Consider the following 18,831-nt stretch of genomic DNA (forward strand, 5'->3'; position numbering starts at 1 on the left):
ATATTTCTATACTTATGAGGACCCTCAATAACATGATGCATCCAGTAGGCTCTTACACCTACATGTCTCTTACTTCGCTAAAACAAACAGTACATTTTCAGTGTTTATTTGCTGGAGGTCTCAAGTTTCCACATACACTTTCTGCAAATTGAAACTGGCTTTTGTTGTGATGTCACAAACACGTTAGTAGGATGCGTGTATTAAAACTTTAGTGAGTACAGAGAACGCGCAAGCCCGCGCGCGCGCACACACACACACACACACTGTTCTTTGCAGATTTTATTTGTTTCTCAAATACAGGAGTTAATGTACAGAAGGACAAAGAATTTCATCAAGAACTGTACAATATTTACACACCTTTTTTCCTTTTTTTATGGAAAATTAGATTGTTTTCAAAATAAGTCATAGTATGCACAAACATCAAATGATAAAATGAAATGACTATTTCCTCTTTAAATATTACTTATTTATACTCCTTCCTCCCACATGGGAAATGGATAGTTTACTTCTTTTTCTTTGCACCTGCATGACTGATGATTGAACTGAAGCACAACAATGTTAAGTTTCAAATAGATTCTCCCCGTTCTCTTCTTTTTTTCTTTTCTTACTTTTCCCCTGTTATTTTACACCCACTGTATTTGATACAATATTTCTGTCTCGCCATCTGTTCTTTTGTATAGAGGGAAAGACGGCTTGGATATGTGGGTTACGACTGTATACTGATCCTGTGGAAAATAAAAAGACTTTTTTTTTAAATGTTAGGGCAGCAACCCAGCGCTTGTGAGAGTTTAAGTTAAAAACCTCCTCATATAAATAATAAAAATGTGTTTATATATTATCACACAGCTGACTGGTGCTGCCCTTCACATAGCGCAGGAGAGGGAGAGAGGGAGGGAGAGAGAGAGAGAGAGCGTTTAAAAACATTTTGTTTCTATCCATGTTCACGCTGCTCACGGCACACTCTACACGCAGTTTAAAAAGCATTCTCACCCTCTTCCACTCTTTTCAAAAGCCAACAGCTGATGTTAGTCTTCAAAAAAATAATTTATGTAAAAACTAAGTGGTAATAGTTTCTCTTTTGAATCATTGTCTTCATGACACACAGTTTACAAGATCTCAGAGGCTCCTCCGTTGACTTGGCGTGACGGCTCCTCTTCTTTGTCCTTCCAGTTTGCGTCGCTCCCTTTTCACCAACGGTCTCCGGTGGGGTCCCCCCTTTTCACAAAGTAAGACAATTCTTTAGTCTGTGATAAACAACAAGAAAAAGAACAGACGCCAGTGTCCGAGGTCACGTCAACAGACCCCCTTATGTTCGTCAAGGGCCTTAAAAATTCATCCTCAGATCTTTAAGATTCTGAGAGGGTCAGGGGGCTGTACAGTAGGATCCATTTCTTTCCGTTTTTGTATCTTCATTTTGATAAGTTTTTTTTTTTTTTATCCTTTTGCGTCAGTCCATTTTCTCTCTCTCTCTCTCTCTCTGTCTGTCTCTTTATTTTTGTGGTGGACTCAGGCTTTGGTGCTGAGCGTGAGCAGCTCGATGAAGGAGCTGAAGAGAGTGTCCAGCCAGCTCTGGTTGGCCATGCACTGCTGCACCACTTCCTCTTGGCCCGGGTCCTCAGCTGCCTGCTCAATGGTGTTGGTCTGGAAAAGTGCGACGGAAACAGACAATTGTGAAACCAAAACTCAAACCAGTGGCTTAGACTACACAGAGCCAGCATGCATATGCTTTCTTTTTTGCCTATAAAATTTGTGCTTTACCGCACAGTATATTTGAGGAGTTATATTGAGCATGTTTGGAGTGACAGCTTAAACTAGAGAACGACCGATACGTTTTTTTTTTTCATAATTTCCTTGAGCCGATATTTGGAGCAGATACTGCTTTTGCTCCCTCAATTTACATCATAAAAATGTAAACCCTGCCACACTGGATTTGTTTTCAGAATCTGCTCTGCCATTTCTTTAAAACTAACAAAAACAGATCAGTGTCACTTCTGCAATCATCGTACATTCATATCACCCAAATTATGTGTGCAATGTGCATCATATGGATGGGTGCGCTGCATATGGTTAACTGTGCAAGGGTAAAAGGCTTTCATCAACATCTACAACACAGCCTTGATGATGCATTGCTTGCTGACATGTTATAAGACAGATATGATCAGGTCATCACATGTCCTTTGTCAACACATTTAAATAATTTAAGAAAACAATAAACCTGAAAAGTAGCCATTGAAATGAAGTGCTTGATTTGTAATTTAAGACTGCCATGGTGCTGGAAGCCTGCCAGACTGCCTGTGGACGCCTGTCTGTAAATAATGCCTAAAAAAAATAAAAACTATCGGCGAGCGCAGCAGCCGCATTTTGGCCGATGCACGTAAAAACGCAAATATCGGCCCGATATATCGGCCGGCTGATAAAATCTGTCTATCACTAGCTTAAACTCCAAAATTACAAAATCTTGACAAAATCTTGACAAAAGATGACTGCAGCGCATACCAATACTAGAAACATGCTTGCTTACCTCTTTCTTGCACTGTAAGAAGGTGTGGTATTTATAGTGATGCAGGGAGTGGAAGAGACTGTAGATCCGATACGTCTCCGATGACAATTTAAGGTCCTAGAAAATAAATAAATAAAATAAATAAATGGAAATCAGATTAAGATCGACTTTAACAAATTAAAGGAAAACAGAAAAATATAAAGCTGCAGCGAATTATTATTCTCAGTTCCACGTAAGAAAGAGTGAAAGAGGAAACTCGCAGCAGGTATTAAGAGGGGAAGCTGCTATTGTTTCTCTGCTCTCAGTGATCCCTCGTCACCCACCCTTCACTGCCGAGCTTTTTACTGCAATGGTAAATTTTGCGGATGCTGCCGTGGTTTCGGTGTCACCCAGAAAAATAAAAAAAATCACCTGGTTATAGGCTAAAGCTCTCCTTCTAGGATCCATAGAGGTCCCGTTAGTGTATGAATATTTGATAACTCAAATAAAATGACCTAAGGATATTCCTTAGCAGAGGCATATTTTTTGACCATAACAGTTTCTTTAAAATACATTGAATTATCTATTAAGGATGTCCAGACACTCCTAACCCTCTGAACACTGGTAACACCTACCTGTGGTTTAGGCAGGGACTTTTTGACTCTGTTGAGGGTCTTGCGGTTGTAAGCATCCCCGCTTAGCCGCACCCTCACCACTCCTGAGTCCAGGGGGTCTACAATGATCTGGGGGTAAGCATGCAGGATCTCCTGTCAGGGGAGAGACACAAGAAAAGGTCAGAGACTGACAACAAGATATCTTAAGAGATTTTTGTACTTGAGTTTTAAAAATGATCCTCCTAGTATATACAATGAGATGAAATGAAGAAGAAAAAAATAAAAAATAAGCAAACGGCTAAAGGCTCTGACACACCAACCCTATTATCGGCCGTCGGACAGTCTGGCGAGGTCGGTGACTCGAGTCCGTTTGGTGTGTTCCGTGCCGTCGTCAGTCGGAGGAGCCGTCGGCCTTCATTTTGGCCGATTTGACTTGTTGAATCGGCCAGTGGACAGTCGGACTCAATGACCAATCTAATTGGTGGAGTGCTAGCCCCTGACTAGCGAATCAGTGCTTCTTCCACAAGAAGAAGCCTGAGAGCCGACAACGCCAGTATCTTCTTATTAGTGGCCATCGTATTTTCTTCCGTTCAGCGAGTAATGACAACGATCCTTCTTGACTACCATCAACACTCTCTGATGAAAACAATGACTGACGACAGCGTGCTCTGTGTTTACTAGGTCTAGAGAGATGTTCTGTCATTTCCGGTTTTCATTTTTTGGGAGACAATACTGATTAGCGCCGCCTGCTGTTATGGAGACGTATTGGCCCTCATTTATGAAACGTGCGTACGACCTAAAACAGGCGTAGGACGGGCGTACGCCGATTCTTACGCAAAGCTCAGCATTTATCAAGTTGAACGTGAGCGTAGGCTGCGAAAAGATCTCACGTCTGGTCTGAACTGGTGTACGCAAGTTTTGGAGTCAGTGTGGACTTGCGGTGCAGCATATAATCAGTTTAACAGGAGAAGGAGAAGTCATCAGTTGATCACTTATCAGCAATGGCAGATCTGGCTCTTTTAGAAGACCTCTATGTGCCGGTCTGCAACATTGTTTTAGCCTGTGGGGTTCTGCACAACATCGCGCAGGAAAACACGGTGCCATACATGTAGTGATGGAGCCAGATGACCCGATGCCCAGAGAGCAGTGACCAGCACAGCCCCAACTGGGGGCTATACAAATGAGACAGGATATTATTCCTCGCTTTTAAAAAGGTAGCCTATAGTGTTATGTTTGGCAATGATATTCAATACAGGAAACATGACGATGCACAACATTTTTATTTATTCTTCAGGTTTTTGTTTCTCTTTCGAGTGAATGATGTATTTCTGCCATTGACCGAGTTATTTCGGCTTGTTTTTCCAGTCCCTGTGCTGTCAGGAGACAGGGTCGAGGTGGTGGTCCAGCACGGGGGGCGGAGGACACGCGCTCTCCCTCAGCTGTTGCTTCATGAAAAAAAATAAAAGACACTGCATAAACTCGCTACCGTGTGTTTATTTAAATATAAGTACACCTACATGTAGGCCTAAGAGATTGCAATATAAGCCTATAATTGGGACTATAGAATACATATGTCAAGCATGTATAAATTAAATAAACTTCAGCTGGAGTACGATTTACTACGGCAACACTGTTGACCGCATCAGTGATCTCTTTCCATTACGCACTCTTTCTACAGCCTTTAATAGCCTACCAGTTTTCAGGCTGCCAAATAGTACACACGTTAGTGCAAATGAACCTTAGATATCAGGGTTTCAGTCTCCACCTCTGAAAAGTGCCGCTTCTCAGCCGGATTACCTCTCGCCATGTCGTAAATTGTAGGGGCGAGGCCTCAAAACCGAGAATATATTGGGGCGTGATATTTAAATTACGATAGTTTCCAGCCGCTGCATTTATCAATGTACGACCATTCTTACGCTCCGATTGGTGTGATACGAACGTTTCATGAATCACACGTGAAGCCGGTCGTAAGATCATTTCTGCGCTCATATCTGCGCTGGTTTCTACGTTAGGTTGATAAATGAGGGCCATTATGTCTTGCGCACGCGCAGAACGTACGCTCAAGTCAGCGTTGCTTCGGTGTGTTCCGAGGCACTTTTTTGAGAGACGGGAGCCGACCGATCAGTCCGACTGATCAGGGTTGGTGTGTCAGAGCCTCAAGAAAGCAGCAGATTCTCACGCCTGACAAGCTACAAACAGACATTTTTGTATGATAAATGACTAAAATTGATTAGTCAATTATTGTTGTAAATTAACTGACTGTTAATTGACTTACCAATTTCTCTACTGCTTGTTTCAGCACTGAAACCACCATTACATTATTTCAGTCACAAATGCCAGAGAGAGAGAGAGAGAGAGAGAGAGAGAGAGAACATTCAGGACAGATTACCTGGTGCTGAGAGCTCATGCTGACTCTCCTCAACAACCTCCTCTTCTGCTCGCTGAGGATGCTGTCAATCTTTCTCATCGGTGGGAGGTACAGCTCATCTGGTGGGCAATCAGGATGACAGGAAGTTTCATTAGTCATCATTCATGTAGCTGCAAATCATTTAAATACCAAGGGCAGATTCAGTATTCCCAGGGCTTTCCTTCATCCTGCCACACCTTGTTTATTTGGATTACTAAAAACCACTATCTTACTATCAGTAAGCTCCGTTTGTCCCGCTGGATGGCTTGAACTGAAACTTGGCAGTTGCTACTTGTCAGTGGTGACGTTTATTTAACCTGCCCACACTGCACACAGATAACTGAAGCAACTTGAAGAAAATGCCATCATTTTATCTAATCTCATACTTGCAAACACACCTCCTTTTTAAAAGGAAGCTTTAATTGTAAACATGCTGAGGAGGCAGTGTGTGCGGTTCTCACCGTCAGTGTCCTCCAGGGCTTGGATCATGTCAGGGTCCAGGGCTGTGCTGACCAGCATCTCCACGTAGCTCCTGAACATCTCCCTCATGGCACGGTTGTTCACTCCGCCCTTCACTGGCACTGAGCGGACGGGGAAAAAAAAAAAAAAGAGTTTAAACCTTCTACCATGGTAATGAAAATAAAAAATTAGAAACTGCTTTGTAACTCCATTAAATTGACTTCTAATGGCAAAATGGGAGCACAAAGAACCAAAATACCATCTCACTTTCATTCTCACTAGCTGCCTCCTCCGATGAGTCTGAGTCAGATGATGAAGGTATTTCCTTCAGCCACTTCTTCCTCTTCTTGGGCGGTGGCTCTGCCTTCACTTTGGCCGGCTTGGACTTGGGTGGGCGCTCTGCCTTTTCCTTCTCCTTCCTCTCCACCGCTTTCTTTTCCTCCTTTGCTCTACCTCGCTCTGCTGCCGTGGTACGTTTCTCCACCTTGTCCTGCTGCGGCTGTACTCGCTTCTCCTTCTCAGGCTCCCTCTCTTTCTCCTTCGCTTTGGGCACAGCAGCTGGAACCTCCTTCTTCTCCCGTTGTTCTTTTGTTGTTGTGGTTCTTGTTTTCTCCCTCTGTTCACGCTGGACTGGTGGAGCCACTCGCTCCTCTTTCTCTACTTTTGGTGGCACCTGGGTGGCAGGAGGGGAAGCCATTCTGGGTAGGGGCTGGCGTCTATGATACACGAAGAAAGGCAGGCAGGCGCACACACACACACACACACACACACACACACACACACACACACACACACACACACACACACACACACACACACACACACACACACACACACACACACACACACACACACACACACACACACACACACACACACACACACACACACACACACACAGTTCAGGACCACAGTTGAGGGTTGGAACCTAAATCAACTGGTAAATCGAGTCAACTACCACAGCTGTCAGTTGGGCCACTTGTATTCCCTGATCTGGGCATAGTGATTGTATGCAAAATAAATCTAGCAAGTCTTAATTCATTATGAATTGGATTTTTATTTTATGGAAAATATTGGTACCTTAGAGCAGGTGTGGCTCTGCGCCAAGGTCTCCGAGAGCAGACTCTGACATAGTCTTTCTTGTTGACATTCTCCAGAAACTTGACATAGATTCGCTGGTATCGCCTCTTGGCATCTCCGAAGTAGCCAAGATACTGTGCCAGAAACAGAATTAATTACACAATAGCACGACTTTCAGTGTCATTAATTTGACTGACGACACAGTGACAATATGGTGTGTGAGAATGAATCAATCAATCAATCAATCTATCCATCTATCAGCTAGCAATGTAGCAACCTACATTACACATTTTCACATATAGTAGGATGTAGCTGGGACTGTGAAAAGTGTTGACTGTTTGCAGATGTGGTTAGATGACTGAGGGCTTGTGGGGGAACTCACGTTGCTTGTGGCGCAGAACTGTCTCTGTCCATCTTTGATCTCTGGGCTGAACTTCTGCAGCAGGGCTTTCTGCACCCTCCAGATGGGTGGAGGCTCACGGCCCATCTGCAGGGCCAGCTGTGCACAAACACATGACGCACAGTTACGTATAAAATTTGCCAGCTACTGAGGTACTCAACTTTCAAGTTAATTTACAAATTAAAGTGATTTTCCCTAATGCGGTTTTCCTTGTCCATTTCTTAGATTCCACTATTTTCTGCCTGTACTGACACCTACGTATCAGTGTAATGATTTGTTGATTCAGTTTGTTGCCTCTTCACTAGAAAGCAAGCAACTATTTTCTATTTTTGGAAAACAACGTACTTTGATTCGGTAACCATCAGTAACACAGAAAACAACACACATTTCCTGCAAATACCTTGAGAGTTCGAATGTCTTCCACCCGTACCACAAACTCGTCCCTTTCTCTAAAGATGCCCTCGCCTCCACTCTCGCTCTCATCCTCCTCACTCTCTCCAGCGATGGCAGCATCTTCTTGCTTCTGGGCAAGGTGCAGTGAGGTGATCTTAGGAGCGGGGGGCTCTTCAGGAGAGGCGGGGGACTCTGGAGATGGCATGGGAGACTCCTTCTGAACTGAAGATGGTGGAGGAGGGGAAGTCGGAGGAGGCGGAGTGGCAGGCTGAGGGAGAGTGGCGGATGGGGGAGGTGGCGGAGAGGGGGATGTGGGAGCCACGGGGCTTGGAGGCTGGGAATTCTCCTGTTGTTCCTCTGGTGGAGGCAGGGGTGAGGGGAGTGAGAGGGGAGGGAGGGGGGAGTGAGAAGGAGATGAGGATGAGGCGGGAGATGGAGGGACAGAGGGAGGTTCAGGAGCTTCTTGCTCTGGAGGAATCTCAGGGAGGGGTGCTGGAAGGAAAGAAGGGCAAGATTGAGGTTAAGGTCAATTTTACCACAAGGTTAATACAGCCACAAAAATTGAATCAGATTAATGTTTTAACAAATACATAATGAGGACATTTTATTAGACAAAAAAAAAAACACAGCAATAGCTCAGTCTGAGGGGGAAATTATTAATTTTCTTAAGGTGAGCTGTAGAAAAATCAATGTGCAAGAAAATGAGATGAATAAAAAGCTAACTCTCAGCCTTACCATCGAGATTGGGGGTACCCAGGGTTTCCAGCTGTGGCTCTCTCTCCTCTGTCATGTCACTCTCTTCATCTCCTCCTATGCTCCTCTCCTCCTCATTCTCCTCCTCTTTGTTCTCATCCATGTCTCTATCTTCTGGCTGGAGGACATCAGGTTCGTTGGACTGGGGCAAGATGTGAGGCGTATGCATGGTAGGCTGTGGGCTAAGTGTGGGGGGCTGCAGTGTGGGAGTAAGTGGGGACTGGGTAGCCTGAGGCTGGGGAGGGGAAGGAGGTAGCGGGGTTTGGATGTTAGACGTTAGCTGAGGAGTGTCATACAGAGCAGAAATGGCTGAGGAGATGCTCTTCTGGAGGTCCTGGTTCTTTCCAACCGAGTCCTCCTCATCAGAGGAGAACGAGGGCAAGGTCTCCAGGTTCCTCTTCAGCTCATCTTCCAAGCGCTTGGGGCTGGGGCAGTTGCCCAGAGCCAGACCCCCGTTCCCTTCGCTGTCCCCGAATGGAGGTGGCGGTGGTGGAGGAGGAGGTGCGGGAGAGAGCGGGCGCAAACCTCCCGATTTACAGGGTGAGGTCTCACCATTGTCGGGTTCCATTCCTGGCGAGATGTCCAAGCCTGGAGGTCTCTTCCCTGTCTTGAGGAAGTCCAAGAATGAAGCGACGAAGCCGGCCTTGGACTCAGAGTCCTTCTCCTCGCCCTAGAAGTAAAAACAAAAGAGAGACTTACCACCACTAAAGTAGTGAACTCAACAATTATAATGCAATAAAATTGGAATACAATCAGTTTAAAATTCATCTTGATGCAACTTTTTTTTTTTTTTAGCATTTTTTGCTGAACTTATAATAATCATGTAGCTCTTACCCTTTCCTCCAGCCCCTCATCATCCACTCCTTCACTCATCATCTGGTTTTTCTGCTTGTTCTTGTCCTGACATCTGTTGCTTTCAGTGTTGCAGGGGGGTCCAGGACTTAAACCAAGTGATGGAGCGGAGCCCACTGAGCCGTCCGACAAAGCAGGGTCCGTGCCAGACAAGGAGTCCGTCCTCAGCAAGGCATCGGATGAGGACAGGGTACCAATTGGTAGCTTGATCTAAAATGAATGAAAGGAAGAAAACCGTAAGATTTATAAAAAAAAAAAAAAACTAGGAAACCAGGAGGGGAAGTTAATTTCAAATATTAGCATTTAAATAATGCAATTTCAATATGATTATTTTGAAAATAAAAAAAGAGTGACAAAGTAGAGCAAGAGAGAAAAAAATTACGACCCTCAGCAGGCACATGGCCATGCATAGAGAACACAAAAAATAAAAAAAAAAAAAACTGCAGGTATTGGTGGACTCTCCTTTCCACCACACAAGCAGATCTACTAATTCAAAGAAAGGGCTCATATGTAAACCTCTTGTTGTATCTGGGTTTTTTGCAAAAGGATACCCAAGGCACCATGTCAAGCTTGAATAACTAGCATTTGTTGTGCATAAATGACAAGCCATTTCTAGACTGAATGTCACTGACCTTCAGAGGAGGAATTGGCTCGTGCAGCTGCTGTTGGGGCTGGTGATGGAGCTGCTGTGGCTGCTGCTGATGGAGGTGATGGTGGTGCATCTGATCCTGCTCCTTCCCGCTAATTTCCATGTACATATCCTCCCTCCTTTGTCCTCTACCTCGGCTTCCACGGCCCCTACCCCTACCTCGTCCCTCCACACTAAATCCCCCTCCTGTTGGTGTTCCACCCATCTCCCCCATCATCCCTCGTGGAGTGTAGGGCTCAGGCATCGGGCGAATGCGAGGCCTGCCTCTTGGCCTAGGGGGGCCGTCTCTCTTGGGTCTAGTGGGCTTTCGGCCCCTCTTCTTGGGTCCATCCTGAGGCAGAAGAGAGTGTGAACCCATAGCGGAGTAGCCAGAGGAGTGGTAAAAGTCAATGTCACTCATTAGAGGGCTGAGTGAGCCACTTCCTCCTCCTCCCCCCTTTCTGCAGCTCGACACCAAGTCCGGCAATAGGTCCGGGAGCCTCCGGCTGTTCAACCGGATGTCAGCTGGCTGGTCAGCTTTATCCTCATCATCTTCAAACTCATATTCTTGAGCATAACTTTTCTTCGGCAGTGTATTGGGGTCCCGGCGCTCCTTTAACAGGTGGAAAGAGCTGGACTTCAGAAGTTTCTTGGGACGTGATGAGCAGAAAATGGGAGATTGGAGGCCTCCAGAACCAGCTCCTTGGCTAGTTCCTCCAGGCCCAGAAGACAGTTTAGCTCCTGAGTTGTTGGGAGCAGCAGTATTGGAGCCCATGCCCATAGCTGGGGCCTGGGACTGAATCAATCCTAGCTGTTCAGTGTTCACAGTGGATGGGAGCTCGTGGGTTTTAAGGGAGTCTAGATCCAGAGTCATGGTGTTGTTGCTGGGTTCTTCCAGACCATGACAGTAAGGTTCATAACCTTGATCTCCACCATGGTGACCCATTATGTCATAGCTAGCTCCACTACTTCCCCCTGCTCCACCTCCCCCCTGTCCACCTTTCATGGAATCCATTCCCTCTTGGCCAGTGTGGCTTTCATTCATCTCTTCCTGTCCTGGTCCTGCACCTCCAGCACAGCTTGACTTGTAGTCCTCTGCACAAAACATGTCTTCCATTCCTGGGAAAAAGGAGCGGTCCTCATCCTGAAGAAGGGAGTCCGGGAAGCAGATGGAAGTTAGGGGTACAAAGCGGTTACTTTGTTGATTCTGGTCAGCTTTCTCCACTGGACTGACCGTGTCAAACTGGTGCTGCTCGGAACGCTGTTGGTCCAGCTGGCTCTGCTGAGGGGTGAGCTGGGATGAGAGTGGCTGCTGTGGGTCAGGCTGAGGCTGGGAGTGGGTTGAGGCAGATGGTGGGGGTATGTGGTGAGGGTGTGGGGGCTGCTGAGAGTGAGGGTGGTGAGAGTGGGTTTGTTGGTGTTGAGAGCTGGGGTGCTGCTGTTGCTGCTGCGGGTGGTGCTGAGAAAGGTGGTGCATGTGAGGCGGGGTGGATAAGCCGATATCGGGCTCCGAGAGGAAGGAGTGGAGCTCAGAGGCTGAGTGTTGCTGTGAGTGATGGTGGGATGGGTGCTGCCTCTGCTGCTGCTCCTGCTGCTGTCTGTGGCGCTCACTGCTACCTCCACTCCTTCCCCCGCTGCCTGCTCCACCGCGTCGGTCCTCGGCAACAGCTACATCTGTGCTGGAGGTCTGAGAAAGGGAGCGCTCCAGCATGTCCAAAGAAGACACCACTGACCGTTGTTTAACCTGGCTCTGCTCATGCTGATGTGGAGGGGGCCCATGGTTGTAGTGAGCCGCTGCCACCTCCAAAGCCTGGGACTGGAGTTGAAGCTGGAGCTGGGTGGTTTGGGACTGAGACTGAGCCTGGTGTTTACTTGAGCCAAGTGTCCCACCGCCTTCCATTACAGCTTGCTGTTGACTAATAGAGTGCTGCTGCTGTTGGGGATGAGAGTCTATTTTATGGTGCTGTTGATGCTGAGGGTGGGAGTCCATTTTTGGGTGTTGCTGATGTTGCCGATGAGAGTCCATTTTGTGGTGCTGTTGTTGATGTTGTTGGTGAGAGTCCATCTTGTGGTGCTGCTGATGAGGCTCAAGTTTGTTGCGGGTGGTGTGGGACAGCACTGACTGTAGCAGATGTGGTGGCTGACGAGACTGATCAGTGGGAGAGTCCATGAGGGAGGCAGCAGCTTGAGACTGGGAATGCTGTTGCTGGACCTCCGGTGTTTTCCGAGGATAAGGGATTTCAGCGCGCTCCTGTGGCTTCTTTTGGAGCTCCATTTGGGTGTGGGACGGTATCTGTGAGTGCGAGGACACATGCTGACCATGTGAGGAGTGTTGGGGAGCAAGGGAGTGTTGACTGTACGGGTCACCGCGCCCATAGTGGACAACCGAGCCTAGGTTGTCATGGTGATGGAGATGGGAGTGCACTTGTTCAGCGCTGCCTCTTCCTCCACTGCCCCTGCTGCTTCCAACAGACCTCTCGTTCCTTTGCTGCTGCTGCTGTTGTTGTTGCTGTTGATGATGGTGTTGTTGTTGTTGTTGATGTTGTTGCTTCTTTAGTGACATCTCCAGCTGGTTTTCCAGCCCTGAGATGGACGCTCCAGACCCTGCGTTACCAGTAGATGTGGCACTGTGGGTACGTATGACACTCTGGGGGTGGTACCTCTCCTCAGAGCTCTTATCCATGTCATAACTCAGCCCTTTGCCTGAATCAGTGGTTGGGGGCACTGATTGGGGCTGAGGCTGTGTTTGTTGGGATGTCTGTTGGGGTTGTTGTTGAGGATGGTGATGAGCAGCCTGGGGAGCGGGACTTGCTTGTGCCTGCAGCAGGTGCTGGATCAAGAACTCATCGTCGTCATCTACTTCCTCTTGTGATCTCTGAGAGCCCACTCCTAGCATGGAAGTGTCCTTTGTTTTGGAAGAGGTGGAATGATAGGACTGAGGTTGGGAGCTTGGACCTCTAGTGTCAGGGTAACCCTGTGGAGAGGCTAGGAAGGTGGGGGAGAGAACTGAAGAAATATATTTATTAGACCCTGGACCTCCTGGAGATTGTGTGGGGCAGCTGGGCGCTGGGGAGTGCAACCCTGGACGGATGATGCCCGAGTTGCCTGATGGAGAGGGGCTAGAGTCTGGAATATGATAAGACCCTCCACCACTACCACCTCCACCTCTCTCATTGGTCATACTATTCCCCCCTCCTCCTCCTGACCCAGAGTTCCCATTTCCTGCGCCGCTACTGCTTCCTCCCCCAGATGCTCCACTGCCTGATGAACCACTTGACCTTAAAAGGGCAGGGGAGTGACCTGGGGCTCCGTAGCCTAATGATGGGCTTCCAGCTCCACCCAGAGAGGATGGAAGTGAACCATAGGCGGAGTCAGCTCCATATATATCAGTGGGGTATGACTGGCTTCGCCCTCCTAAACTCCCATAGCCTTTTCCACCTGTACCTGAGCTCAGGTCTTGGGCTTGTGGTGAACTAAAGCCTCCGTAGGACTGAGCCAGGTGGGAAGTAGGGGGCTGATTAGGGGAATATGATTGTGTCTGTTGCTGGGGTGGGGTCTGACCAGTAAGAGCAGAGTTGGGAGTCTTCACTGGGGGCACAGGAGAACCATAGCCTGAGAGGCAAGATTTGGAGAGAGACTGGGGGGCTGAAGTGGAGGTGGCAGGTGGCTGCTGTGGGGCTGGGGGAGGAGGCGCTGGCTGAGGGGGTGGCTGCTGCCTGGAAGGGGCTGCGCTGGAGCTGGAGGTGGGGATTGAGTTGGAAGGATGAGCCCCAGAGGTGGCAGAAGAAGATGAGGATGAAGAGGAGGTAGAGGAAGCAGAAGGGGGTGTGTGGGGAGTTCTTGAGGATGACGCTGAACTGGCAGAAGAATAGCCACTGCTGGAGCTGCTTTTGGTACCTTTCCCAGCTGAGGAAGAAGACGAGGAGGAGGAGGAATAGGGTGGCTGGATGATTGGCCGATACTGCTCAGTGCGAGAGGTTGACTTGTGGTCAGATGAGGGGCTCTGGTCACCCAGTGGGCTGCAGGAAAGGCCAGCATGCCTGTGGTGGGTGGCAATCTGCTGGTACCCCGCCCCTCCACAGCTGAGGTAGTGCTGAAGGGAGTGGGCAGCAGAGGATGAGAGCTGTGACTGAGCTGGCGTGGGCCGCTGGTAGTGCTTGATAACGCTGTCCTGCCGGGGAACAGCCCGTTCCTGAGCCGAATTGGACTGGGACTGGGACTGAGGCTGGGGCTGGGCTGAGGAAAAGACTGATGCATTGTACAGCTGGGACGACTGGTCCTGGAGCTGTGATGACAGCAGGTTGAACTGGTGTGACTGCAGGTGCCTGGCAGAGGACGCCTGGGCTGATGTGGCACTCGTGGGATCCTGGCTGCCCCTATAGGCAGCTGCTGCAGCACCCTGCGAGGACAGGAGTCTATCAAAACCCAGGCTAGACTGGGAAGGGGCCTTGATGTGTAGTAGGGGGTCATGTGGGGAGAGGAGGCCATTAGATGTGGGACTAAACGTGGGCGTGTCCTGGAGGGAAAGGGAGGCTGTAGGGAAAGAGCGGCCAGAGAAGGATGCAGGATGCTGATAGGCTGAGAGAGCTGAGGAGGAGGGGAAGGAGCCAGAGCCAGGAAGGGCTCCGGAGATGAATAGTTCAGGAGGAGCAGGTGTGTGCATCGCTGTTAGGAAAAGGAAGACATATTGGAAAATTACTCAGTATCTATAAAGCTATCATTTAAATGAAATTATAATTATTATGAAATAATGAAAACAAGAAAGGAGTATTATAAAAGTATTCTAGAGTAAGACTATTGACGAGTACAGTAAAATGCTTAAATGGTATATTAAAATGCTAATATAGCAACACCGCCAGAATTATAATGCAGCTAAACATTGGGAGGTTCTTCAAATGTCATATTGACTGTGGGGCCTTTTTGAATGTCAACACATGAGGAAAGATCTAACACAGCCCCACCTGTCTGCCAGGATGGCGTGCGGAATTGGGAAAGAAGGGAGGAGGCAGAGGGCGGAGGCTGGGGACCCCGAGACTCCAGGGCTGAGATCAAATTCATGACGGAGGCATCGGGGGCAGAGGGGCTGGCATGGTGCAGGCCAGTGTCAAAGAGCCCCGACAGACCTTTGGGATGGAAAGACAGAACCATGAAAATTGATTAATTGATAAAGAATGCAAATATCAACAGCTAATTACAGAGATGTAGATGAAATCATAATATGTTGTCAGTAAAAAAATAATCTGAAACGATTTAAGGATCTAGATTTATCATAGTTTATTTGGCGAGCCTGCTGTCGCACATACAAATAATTTAAATCAGGACGGCAGTAGTTGCAAGTGTAACTATAAGCACATCCACGTCTGTTGCTGAAAACAACCCTTAAAATATCATTAAACTGTATGAGAATGAATGGGCTTAAACATCTTGGGCTTCAACTCAGTTGAGCTATAATGTGCACATTTTTCAATGACAATCTACCAGGACCTGCATGGAGGGACATAATAATTCATTGCTGGGGCCCCTTATGGTGGTGACATGGAAGGTATGACATTTATCTCACCCAAACTCCGTCCAGCTGCTCCCCAAGCCCCGCCTTGGCCAGAGCTCCCTGGGTGGTGATTGGTGGCATAGCCCTGCAGAGGGTGAGGGGTGGCGTAGGCTTGTCGGTGAAGGAGCTCAGACTCAGGGTGGGATGATCTGGAACTCCCATATACAAGACTACGGAGAAAGGGTAGTTGGTGAAGTGTCATTAATTTCAGAGCACATTTACATAAAACATAATCTGTTCCCAAAATGTGACCCTTGAGAAAAAAAAAAAAAAAACTGTCTAGGCTTGGGTCCTTTTTAAAATACACAAAATCTGACATGGAAGCAAATGTATGCTTAATTAAAATCCACACATCAGATGTAAACTCAAGGCTGTTCATTTGTTTGGTCTCCATATGTAACTTCCCAACAGCAGTTTACATGTAAAAATCAAAATTCCTGAGAAGTGCGATCTATATTTGAAGATAATGGTTTTCAATCAATATTCCAACAGAATTACAAACTTGGGCATTACACCAAAGTGTATTACAGTAGATGCAAATCTGTCAAACCAGCAATTTGTCATGCAAAAATAACGGGTTAATTAATTTGCAATTATAAATGGACCCACAAGACTAAAAATTACATAATTTATAAATGTACTAACTAAATATGCTTCTTATTCAAAGCTAAGGATTTGCCAGTTGCAGAACTTAGCTTTACAAAAGATAGATGAAATGCGTGGCTGCCTAGCTGGCCAGATAACATGCTAGCATTTGTGCTGCTGGTAGCACCGCCTAGCAGCAATGCACAGCAGCTATGGTAGAAATGCAGACTAGGCCCAAACTGAAAGGCCAGTCTTTTATGTGTAAAAAGACCATGGGTAATCAATGTGCAGATATAGGAAACGTTAAAAACATTTTTTTTCAATATATACCAAAGACGAACGATTAATTTATTTGCAATCATTGATTATGTTGATGTAGCTAACAACTGGATGGTGCAAGTCGACGCAAATGCATGCTAAGCTGCATGCAAACACCAGCAACTAGCCAGGTTTGTTTAGCCAAATATCACTTATCACTAATAGGAGCATGGTGGTTTTCGATTCTGATAAACCAGCTAACTACGGGTCAAAATATCTCAAATATGGTCAGCTAAATATGCAATGATGCTTGCGAGCACAGGCCTCAACTGACTTCCATGCAACATAACGCTAGCTTGCAGGCTAACGCAAAGCTAAAAGAGAGCCAGAGCTTTCTTGCTCATCCCAGGCAATTTTCATCATCTTATAAATTCACCATGGTCTTGTTTTTTTTTTTTTTGACAAACAGGAAAATGCAAGTTTGATGCAGTGGGAATATTCAGTTTATTGCATTATGCAAATTAGCATAAACCATCCAAAACCCATCACCAATTATCTAGATCACGCTTGGGCAAAATGCATTAGCAATCTCAATTTTATTTGAGTATGGCACCACCGCCACTAAAATATTTGTATTTCCGGTTTTCTTTAACATGTATAACAGGTTTCATTAAATGAATCTTCCCGGTTTATATGCATCACTTCTTCTTGTTGATGTCTGTCAGGGGGTTTGCTGCGTTTGCACTCTTCGCAGTTGCTATAAATCCAATGATTGTATCTATCAGGGTCTGTGTCCAGGCCTGCACACAAGGAACAATAATTCCTATGGATGCTCCAGACATACCCCCACCTCGCCAGGTCCACCTAAAACCCACGTCTGTCAATCACATTCAATTCATATCCCCAACCTTTCCTTTCTCCACCCCGCCCACCCCCACGACACGCACACTGCTCTATTCCTGTTTATAATAGTATTACTATGAAACTGTTTGGGTGACAATGCACTGCACATAATGGCAAGGCATGGCACTATATATGAACCCAATGGCGACAATTTGTTTACATGGGCCACACCGTGTCCTGCAAAGTACCAATGATGCATGCACATTGTCTGAATCCAATGCATACCTTGCTTTTGCCGATCTCTCGTAACTCCATCCTGCTCCTGCGCCCAAATCACCAAATCCTGTTCCCGGGTAATTTCTATCCATTTATGTGGTGTATAATGTGTGCGATGAGGACGAAAGCAACGAGAACGTCGCAGAGCAGATTACGGAAAAAAATCCAGTCTTTCCCGTTCTCGGTTTCAGGCTATTTTCCCCGGTTTCATAAGCAAGTCCTCAGGAGTGGAAAACAGCATATTGAAAGAGAAATGGAGGGGAGGAGGAGAAAGCTGGATGAAAAAAGAGGGGGGTCTACGGGGTTATAATCCAACCACCTCCAAAAAAAGCCAGTCTTTCTCCTTTTCCTACGCCTTTCACATTTATCATTTCCACGAATGCAGATTTAGTCCAAAAACAGTCATGGTCATGATGAAGATGCCGCGGATTTGGCCAGTGATGGACGAATTGCTGATAAACATTTGATTTGAATGCGTCCTTTTTCACCGTCTCTCCTCCCCTTTCTTTGGGCTAGTCTTTGCTACGATGCTAGCACCAGAAAAGATTGCAATCGACGGGCCACGTTGGTAGCAATCACTCCCCATAGACGAGCAAAGAAAAACCCCAATTTAAAAATCGTTTTTTCCTTTGAATACAAATCGTTCCCACCCCCTCCGGAGCAGAGCTGTGGGCTAGCAGCAGATGCTAGCTGTCAGTAACGACGCATCAAAATAAAACAGGGCTGCCTTTATTTCCCTAAATGCTCGCTCCTCTGATTTCTGCTTTCTTTAGCCATTCAAGTAAAAGCGACGACGAGTTTGCTCGAACCGGGCGAAATACAACCAGAGTACGAAAAAACATAAATACCGAACGAGGAAGTGTAAAGAAAACAGGCCTCGTTTTAATATTTTTTACTCATTTTCCTCCGGAGACGCCATTTTTGAAGGCGGCTGGCCGCTGTCCGTCCTCCCTCTCCCCCTCTCTATCTCACCGCTGAGACTCACTCTGTGTCTGCGGTGACCTCCATTCACCGGCCCTCAGTCTGCCAACCAGTCCTGCATGCTTTTTCAGATTTTCATCTTATTTAGAGGCTAATTATTATCTTAAACTACATTTTACACGAACAGAAATGCTGTTTGTACTGAACGCCGCGTTCGGCTGAGACGCATTCGAGTGCAAAAATATTTCCAGTGATAACCAGATTTAAAAAGGCCTTCAGCAGCCGCTTTGCAAATTCACATCCGAATTGTGCAGCCTGTTTGAGAGACAGTGGCA

At 46.8% G+C, this 18,831-nt stretch overlaps 1 protein-coding gene across 1 annotated transcript; it reads right to left on the reverse strand.

Moving 5' to 3' along the window:
- Positions 1-264: 264 nt before the first annotated feature.
- On the reverse strand, positions 265-17,667 carry prr12a (proline rich 12a). Its single transcript, XM_039788029.1, has 15 exons — positions 17,585-17,667; positions 15,626-15,783; positions 15,027-15,188; positions 10,070-14,730; positions 9,420-9,647; positions 8,568-9,255; positions 7,840-8,324; positions 7,422-7,538; positions 7,040-7,173; positions 6,227-6,675; positions 5,962-6,081; positions 5,483-5,580; positions 3,115-3,246; positions 2,522-2,617; positions 265-1,641 (listed from the first exon to the last, which is right to left on the reverse strand). Exons 1-15 carry the CDS (start codon positions 17,665-17,667, stop codon positions 1,507-1,509), a joined length of 7,746 nt encoding a protein of 2,581 aa, XP_039643963.1. The 3' UTR covers positions 265-1,506.
- Between the last annotated feature and the right edge of the window lie 1,164 nt (positions 17,668-18,831).

This window comes from Perca fluviatilis, chromosome 21 (genome assembly GCF_010015445.1).
Source record: "Perca fluviatilis chromosome 21, GENO_Pfluv_1.0, whole genome shotgun sequence".
Lineage (NCBI taxonomy): Eukaryota > Metazoa > Chordata > Actinopteri > Perciformes > Percidae > Perca > Perca fluviatilis.

Coding starts and splice junctions, on each gene's coding strand:
- prr12a (XM_039788029.1), bottom strand. CDS start 17,667: ATGGATAGAAATTACCCGGGAACAGGATTTGGTGATTTGGGCGCAGGA. Junction 7,174..7,421: donor AGTTCTGCGCCACAAGCAAC/GTGAGTTCCCCC, acceptor TTTCTGGCACAG/TATCTTGGCTACTTCGGAGA. Junction 1,642..2,521: donor TCTTACAGTGCAAGAAAGAG/GTAAGCAAGCAT, acceptor GCACTTTTCCAG/ACCAACACCATTGAGCAGGC.